This window comes from Anopheles bellator, chromosome 1 (assembly GCF_943735745.2).
Source record: "Anopheles bellator chromosome 1, idAnoBellAS_SP24_06.2, whole genome shotgun sequence".
Taxonomy (NCBI): domain Eukaryota; kingdom Metazoa; phylum Arthropoda; class Insecta; order Diptera; family Culicidae; genus Anopheles; species Anopheles bellator.
The window spans coordinates 42,055,632-42,064,778 of NC_071285.1; the positions used below are offsets into that span (position 1 = coordinate 42,055,632).

General features: G+C 49.2%; 1 protein-coding gene across 1 annotated transcript in view; it reads left to right on the forward strand.

Moving 5' to 3' along the window:
- The window catches only part of LOC131215632 (peroxidasin), a 28,932-nt gene that overhangs the window by 499 nt on the left and 19,286 nt on the right, over positions 1 to 9,147 (forward strand). The window contains exons 2-3 of the mRNA XM_058210022.1: positions 7,847 to 8,062; positions 8,307 to 8,378. Coding sequence (XP_058066005.1) covers positions 7,847 to 8,062; positions 8,307 to 8,378 — 288 coding nt within the window. The remainder of the gene's footprint in view (positions 1 to 7,846; positions 8,063 to 8,306; positions 8,379 to 9,147) is intronic.

A 9,147-nucleotide genomic window follows, 5' to 3' on the forward strand; every position in this document is an offset into this window, starting at 1 on the left:
TGAGTAATACGGTTGAGCAACAAAAAAGCGGTCGAAAATGGTCCACACGGGGTTTCGAGGTCGGTATCGGTGTCGGGAGGGCTAATCGAGCCGCCCAGATGTTGCGCTCTCGTTTGCCAGTAAAGGGCTGACCCTTTTATGGGCCCGAGCCGGAGCATTTCTTCGAGTAGGTCGCTCGGTCGGCACAAACTTATGCAAATTTAACGACGCCCCGATGCCCCGATAATGTAGCGCGTTTATGGATTACGAACCCGCGGGGTGACGAGACAGACGGTTCTTGTCACGTGCCGTCTCCGCCCCGCTCACCGTAAACAGTGATAAAAGGAATGATAAGAAACGCTGTACACTCTTTTTATTACCCCATTCGTACGATTTCACTTTCAACCCGTTCGCCTCAAGCAGTTAGTGGCCACAGGATAACGGGGCAAAAGGGATGACGAACTGGATTTGGGGTGGACACTCCTTTTTTATGCTAGCCACCCGAAGACAATCAACCGCAGTGGCCCAAACATTGCGCCTCGCGGGTCAATGATTAATTTTTGTTCATCAATTTCGCCGGCCCAGCCCGGATGGCTGACTGGTCTTTCGGGGATATGCTAAGGCACACAGACACTCGCACAAATTGCCCCCTTTTGATCGGCAAATGGTGAAAAGTGGATGATTAGGAAGATTCATGGCCGGTCGGTTTGGAAATTCGTTCCAAATTAGGTTATGTTTGCAGGTCGATCGATTGGAGCGCAATCAAAGGTTGGCAGCATTCGATAGGGGTTGCGCACAGCCAGGCGCGTTTGATGTTACGCAGGAGTGATGAAGCGGCTCGCCTGGCGACCGATAATTGATGGTGGATAACCGCTTTCTGGCTCAGTCACGAATTCGTTGATAAATTTAATATTTAGTGGCGCAGCGTTATGGCACAGTTTTGCATATTTAGCAGCCCAACGTCAGCAATATTCACCGGAAAGGTGAAGGTCGCACAGGCCTGGCGACTGACGATGCCTGGGGGACAAATTTGATGAACCGTGGGCCTGCTGCCTTCATGGCTGGTTGGCTTCATAAAAATCGCACAGCACCACATGCAACACATTGGCCACAGTGCTGCCATCCATCATGCGTCCGCCTGTCACAGACTTCCCACAAGGCCTTCAGCTTGGCGTGCAAGGCTTCGTTTTTATGTTTCGAAGTGTTGCGCAGTGAAAACTGGGCGAAATCGGGAAGCATATTTTCTCAGCTATTCTTCCGTTTTTCCCATTTTAGGATTGATTTTGACAAAGGTATATAAAACGCTAGAGAAATTTGAGTTCTATGGCGAGTTTTTCGTTAGGATACTCGTTGTTGGTTTAAACATGAAATCTTAATGGAGACGCCTGGTGCTCCGTAAAAAATGGCAAAATTGGCCACACGGGAACGGTGTTGGCACGAATCGTTTCATTACCATCTCCCAACGTCGTTTGCCCCTAATAAATCCATGATTGGGAGAAGATTCAATTTACGATCACCAACCCCCGTTCGAGGAACCCGCAGGACTCGTGCGTCGTCGTTCATATTTGTCGGTTCCATTAAACTGTAAACCGGGGCACCAGGCGGAAGCCAGAAGTGACTTCAGAAAAAATCTCGGCACCCTATCGGATTACAACGGCCACACCACCCGAACACACCTCGGGCCCACCTAGCCCACCCGGCGTTCGAGGTGCTCAATCTTAAACATCCATTTATCTTCCGCTCCCGTGATGGGAAGGAAGCTATCCATTTGGGAAATTTACTCCATCTGGCTCCCGGCCCCCGCGGGCTGGTACAAAATTGTCACCTGCCTGTTTGGTCGCAAACAAATGAATGGCTCCTTCGTGTGGGGCGCGCTCACCTAGAACACGAACCGAACAGGAGAACGCCCCCGGGGATCGGAGCGATGCTTATGCTGCAAGGGAACAGGGTGGGAAATGCGGCCACAACGAACACCCGGACTATGGATCCATCACGAAGATCACGGTTTGGCGGGGTTGATCGCGGCGTGATAGGACCGTGTTGAAAAATAATACTCATTTCATGTGCCGTGCGACGGCCCCACGAGACCCATCTCGCGGTGTCCTGGCGGCTGATTTGTTGTTGGTCGTTCCGCCGCGTATTACGCGAGGACATGTTTATGCGGCGCACCGGCACACATACACGAGAGTAGAGAAAAACGCTAGCCGCTTCCAGCAATGTTCTCCGTCATGTTAAGCCGATTAATGTGGGTCCGTGAAAGTGGCACCGATTTAGGGTTGCTGAATCTGTTGCCGAAGGGCCATTGTTTTCCAGTTTCGCCGGCTTACTCCGGTCGCTGCTCCCGGTGGCTCTCGCTCATCGGACATTAATCTCCGTTGATGCGCCAAGCTAGGTCGGACCCGTGTCGGAATATTTTCAGACGATTGACAAACAAACTGTTCTGTCCTGTCTCGTTCCTGCACTTTGCAAATTTAATTGCCAATCCCGTCAAACCAAACCAAACAAGTTGGGAAGGGGGCTGGATAATCTTCCCACCTCAGCACGGCATTAAGCGTGAAGATTAATACTCCATTCGGTTGCTACTTCATTTCTTCGAAGTGGACTGCATCGGGTTGGCCTGGATTACGTCACCCCCTTAGGTCCGGAAAACACAGCCAGAATGCGACAAATGACGGTACGGTTCGGGCGGCCAACTGTGGCCTTCATGAAACCGGTCCCTTCTCTCGCGTCCGGTGCCGGAGCAATAAGTTAAGGGATAATTTTAATTACATTTACAGTTTTACCGGGCCCGACACTCGAGGCAGGCAGGTCCAGGACACACCCAAACACGTTGCGGTGATGTTGAACCCGAGCCTGGCGCCCGCCCTCAGCCCGACAAACATGCTCCGGAGCAGTCCGGAGGGACACCGAAAAATGCCACCCCGTGCCGGGTGGTGCCGGAGTCTGTAATGACCTGTCCCGTCCTGGTGCCGGTTTTATGGTCCGCTTGCGCCCGCTTGCGCTCCGCTGTGCGGTTGACCGGAATGTAAATAATCGAGCATGGAACGTTCTTGTGGCCACCACCGCGGGACTGATTGGCCGGGGCCCGGGGGTGGGGTGCATGGCACGCCCCGCCGCTTTGCATTGCCACCGGCTTGGGCGGGGGCGCAAAACCGCAATAATGCAGTGCTCGGGTCCCGGAGTCCCGAATCGCGCCGCCAGACGCCAGGGTTTCACTTTAATATTGTTTCCCGAGCACCGAGCGAGTGTTGCCAAGTACGGGGTTGTTGTCGACCGGCTCGAATTTCACGCCGCACGGATCCCGTGCACTGTGAAGCATCAAAGGGCTGGTTTTAATTCAGTATCCGTCAGCGTCCGGAGCGGAGCGGCGTTTGTTTGATGTGGGCTCGAAATGTTGTTTCAAGTGGTAAATTTGATCAGCCCGCCCCGAAGCGCAGCGTTTCAGCTCCGAAGTCCGGAGTTCGGTTCGGTGTTTGATTTTAAATCCTGCTGCTTTAAATTGTAGCTTTTCCTTTTTTTTGTGCAAGCCAAGCCCGCTAATGTCCCGTAGTCTGTACTGTAGACGAGGGTTTTCCATCAAAACGCACTTTGCGCTTCGGAGCATCTTTTGAGATTTTGTAATCATTTTTGACTGATAATTTGTGACATTTTCCTAAATTACACCGAGTTGCCTATTTCGGCAATCGGCAATTGGTTGATATCCATCTAAGAACTCGTACATTACTACAATTTGGTAGAGGTTAATTTATTTTCTTTCTCCAGGATAAGTGATTCTGGAGAAACGGGGACATAACGCAGTGAGATCAAATGTTAGCCAGTTTTAAGTATTTTTTTCATAAACGAATGTGAACCGAATGAAAATGCTGAAAACCGATTGATTTTTCATAAAACCATAATTTATTTACATGAAGCAGTAAAATTTTGTAAAGCATTTTTATATAACACATTGTAATTAATTAATCAATCAACTAATTAACTAATTTATTCATTTATTAATTAGAACAGACAGAGCACTGAACGAAAGTTTTTCACTCAAGTCAAGGCTCGAACTAATGTCTTTTACTTAGAAGCCGATCGATCGGTGCATCGCAAATGGATGATTTACGGACCTATTAAAAGTAAATTAATAAATTTCTCACCTGAAAATATTTGGTTTCAGGATCAATTTTCTGTACTGTTCCTCGTGTGCAATACAGTCTGATAGGACTTCAGCTGGTCATTAGTTGAGACATCTGACTGTTGGAGTCATTTGAACAGTTTTTCTGTGCTCTTTTTTGTTTTTTAATGATTCTATTAAAGTCTAACCTTTCACTAGATTTTCAGTACGATGTCAGTAAGCATAAAGCGCCAGCAGTCCACTGTGGCCGAAAAGTAACGAGGAATTTTGATTTTCAACTTATTAGTGAAACTGTTCAACAACGCAATTCCATTAAATTTTGTCAAAATCTGAAGTGCAGTTTATCTGGAATAAAATGTATGGTGTCAAAAATGGCTGAAAATGTTGCTAAAGGCCTTCGGTGAGCAAGCTCTATCGAAAACAAGAGCTTATTAGTGGTTCAAAATGTTCAAAAAGGTTCGGGAAAGCGTTAATGACGAGTGACGGCCAAGACGACCATCAACATCAACTGATGAGCTACACATGAATAAAATCAAAGAATTGGTGCTCCAAAATTTTCGATTAACAGTCCGAGATCTGGCTGACTATATTGGAATATCAAAAGAATCAATGTAAACTATTTTGGGCGACGGTTTTGATCTCAGAATACTGATATGTCGATTTTAGTACGTTCGATTTCATGCACTGAGCAGAAACTTCTAACCTCCAAGGCTTTGTGCTAAATCTGAGTATTGTTTGCAAAAAGGTTTGATAACAAAATCAAAAAATATTCTGCCAAGCGAATGGCTGTGCAGGAATCCTGGCGAATACAACATTAATGGTGGCAATGGCAATGAATCATTCATCCGAACCCGTGACGAGTTGCACCAAGACATAATCTCCCGTGACGCGTGATCGCTCAATTCCATGGTTTCACATGATTTTATAATCCATCCATCCGTCCGGGCACTTCTTCATGCACAGCATGTCCCTCCCCCATGGGGGGCTGGCCCCGTGGTCCCGGAGTGTCATTGGGCGGGTAATTGCTCATAAATTTCCAACAACACATCGCCATCGCACAGCAGTCGCACCCTGGGGGGATGGCCGGGCATTAACAAATGCACATCCCTAAAATACACTTTCACCGTATCCGCCATCCTCGTTCCTTGGCACACAAATTTGCCCATTTTCCAAGTTCTTCGCCGAGGGTGTGCTTCTCTCTCTGTCTCTCTCACTCTCTCTCATTCTGTGCCGCATTCGAGGCAATTGGGAACTGCAGCACCAAGAACGATAAGTTAATTATTTATGCAGGCGTAAATTAAGTTCTAACTCTTTCGCATCGGGGGACCTCCCGTCCCCACGCTTCCGTCCCGACCATCCACCCGACACTGGTCGTACGACGACGTATGCTGCCTTGCCGTTGTCGCCGTCGCATGGTCCAAAAACGGCATCTGCTGCTCGGATCGTGCGGCTATCATGCTCCGGGTGTAATGAAAGTTCTTCCCCAGCCGCTGGGCCCGGGCAAAAGATGGATCGATATTGAGAGCACTTTTAACCAGGGAGGTCCTCCTATCTGTGCATGATAAATATAGTGATTCGACCATAAACTTGTCTAGACGCCACATGTTTATGCAGCGCAGCCTCCGGGCAGCATGCAAGACACGGGATAATTCATAATCACATCGGAGTCGGAGCGGTGGCAACAATTTTCCGGCGATTCGGCTTCAACAATCGTTGTTTGATTGCAAAACTCTCGCCAGCGCCCCAGCGATTGCAACCCAACTCCGGAGCAGGGCTTTTTTTGCTGTCGTCGTCGCGAAAAGGATAAACTTTCGGCGGGGGGTTTCTCGGATGCAAAGTTGAGCCAATCTTTTCATCCGCTCGCAACCAAAGAGCCCCCGGGACGGGTGTGTTTGGGCAAAAGTTTGGTCCCGTTCGGTACACGCGCCTGGTGGCCGCCCGCGTTGGCAGCACTTGTGTCTATTATTTCGCCAAAAATCATAACTTATCATGCTGTGGAGCCATGCGCGTGCGAGGGCCAGGATACCCTCGCACCAAGCTGGTCTGCCAGTGGCAGATCTTGCTATTTGTGCGCAAACAAACTTACCCAACCTGAAACGCCCCAACTCATTCGTATGATGGAATGTGATGCGAGGGACAAACCGCCCGACTTGGGCAAGTTTTGGGCGCCTCGAGAAAGTTGCTCCTGGCTCCGGGCCAGCCAGCGGGGGGTTCATGGGCCGATGACGGGGCCGAACCGCACCGAACAGGTGCCAATGGACCATCGTTGGCGCGGATATGCCATGCTTTGTATCATTTTCCAGGACACCGGGAACCAGGCGCCTCCATCAAGGGTCGCATGGAGCAGAAAATCTCGGGATTTAGAGACGCCGACGAAAAATATCGCCCACAATACATCTTTTTCCAGGCGAAGCCCAGAAAAAAAATGCTGGCGACAAGCGAACGGCATGCGATAAGATGGAAAAACGCGGTGCCGACCGAATCATTTATAGACCTGTAGAATGCTAGCGGTTACGGACGCTCTCTCTCTCTCTCTCTCTCTGTCTATCTGTGTCGACCAAGCCGGCCGATGCGGCAGTGAAAAAACACTTTAAATAACGCTGCCAGCGACGGGTACCGGTTGGTGGGAAAAGTTTGGCCAAGACGATGGCCTTTTGGGGTGGTGGCAAAACTTTTACTCCTCACCAGGAACGATCCATTTCGGTCGACGGTACCGATCGGAGGACTGTGTGCGTCTTTTTTCCCCTAGTTCACGTTTCACTTTCTGCCCTCCTGGCTTGGGCCCCTTTCCCGATTGCTGTCTGTGCTGTGACTTTTGGCTGCATTCTTCTTGGGCCCTCCTTACACCGTACTGTTGAGTCCTTGGCTTGTCGCCCAGCCAGCCCGGTGGCGTGGTAGATCTGGAATGTGAAAATGGAAATATGAATATTTCGTTAGCAAAGTTAGATTTGCTTTTACTTACCGTGCAGCGTTCGTGCCGCCCACCGGGGCAGACTGCAAGGATGCGACGCGTTGTTCGGACGCGGCCACCGCGGAATGGCTTCGTTCGCGTCGGACCCCGTCAAAAGGGCACTCCTGCGATTTGTACTAACTTTTCACTTTTAGATATGGCACACTTGGCGTACTTGCCGTCGTCAAACAAATTATACAATTTGTATTGTCGTCGCCGCTGACTGATAGCTGGTGACGGTTATCGACCGATCGGTTGGGAGCGATTTAAATTAATTCACTGTTTCTTTCGGCATGACAATAAAGTGGACGTCGAATATCAACACTATAAAATACAAACAGCAAGCATAGTAAAGTAGTAAATGATCCACGCGTTGCGTGTGGTTTGCTGCAATAAAAGAAAGCAATTGCTTTATGTTTTTTTAACAGGTTTTTGTATCGACTATTGCAACAATATAATTTTTCCTGTAGAAAAACGAAAGCGCAATGCTGCAAGGCGCAAAAATAAAAACCACAACAGCTGCATGTTGCCCCCGTAGAACCCATGTTGTGGTTTGAGGCACTGTTAAGCAGCGGACCAAATGGGTGCCATAAATTGTGGTGAAACCGGTTGGGGAAAAAAATCGACAGCTTTTGTGTGTAGCTCATTGTGCAATAATTTGCTCCCCTTTTTTTAACAATTCAATTAATATCGGGTGCTTCGAATATTAAATTCCTTCAAACGTCCTGGCACCTGCCAATTAACTGCCCTGTAACGAGGCGAATGCTAATCGATTCGTTCCTCTGCTCGTCAACTTTCAGCGACCTGCGCTATAACCACATCCGCGAAGTGCCAACCGGTGCCTTCGAAGGACTGCAGCATCTGCACACGATTTTCCTGAACGAGAACCAGCTGACACGGGTGCACTCCGGTGCGTTTCGGGAGCTGCCGGCGCTCAAGTACCTCTACCTGAACCGCAACCGCATCGCAACCATCGCACCGGATGCATTCACGGCACTGAACCGTCTGCACAGCATGTAAGTATGCAAGCCGAAACCCGAGCCAAGACAGGCGCCTGGCCCTGGATTTTTTCAGGCGCCGCTAAAAAATCTTCGCTCAGCTCGTTGAGCGCTTTCCCGGAAAACTCTTCCCTAGCTGGAAGCCATCGAATAAAAAAACCATCCTGAACCGAAACCGAATAATTGATGAATCCACTGATTTGCTGTTTCGTTCCATGTACGGTGCGTGTTTGCCTCGGGGCCCTGGTTGGCGTAACAAAAGGTACCTACACTTCAACAATCTGAGCGCGCTGCAACCACAAACCTTCACCAGTATGCCATCGCTGGAGCGGCTGTAAGTATTGGTGGTCCACGGTTTGCCGATGGGTACCACTTCCGGTGCAACCAACCCGACCTCAAAAACCGGCACGCCGCTAGTCGGCCGCTAATGCAGTCAAAACTTTCGCTTTAAGCCAATTCCGTCGATTGTTTGTTGTAATTTACGAACTTTCCCCGAAGGCCCACGCGAAAAGGGATTTCCATTATTTCCGTTTTCGCACCGAAGAGCCCGGAACTGGCTCCGCTCTGCCGGGGTAGTTACCGTTCAGTTACACGGCCATAATTAGTTCAATTCGGGAGAACTGGGTTTTAGATCTATTTTGGGAACCATTAGCGTCGTTAATCAAAATTTGTGTAAAAATTGGGTTCCACCATAAAATGGCGAGTTCGAAGAAGGCTGCGTGGGTCTTCGTTTGGGAATTAATTGGCCGTAACCCTTGGGGGCTGAAGTACTTTTGTCTGTGCGCAAAATATTACTTCACCGTCACTTGTGGAGGATATTGTAATGAATGCAATTACTTCTTGGCACTGGAGCAGAGGATTGCAAGCACTCGCAACGTAAAAGGCTCTTGTCTGAGGACGGCGCTTCGCTTTGTGGAGGCCACTCCTGGGCGCGAAATAATCCAATCCTCCAATGGCGATGAAGCTGATGGAGATACTTGATGAATACTTTGTCGATCCGTGCCGGGGAAAAACCAGCGAAAACGGTTTTTAATTTCCCGACTAACAACAAACCGCTCATTCTGCCTCTAACCGTCGACGCGTGCAGACGCAGGAATTTATCG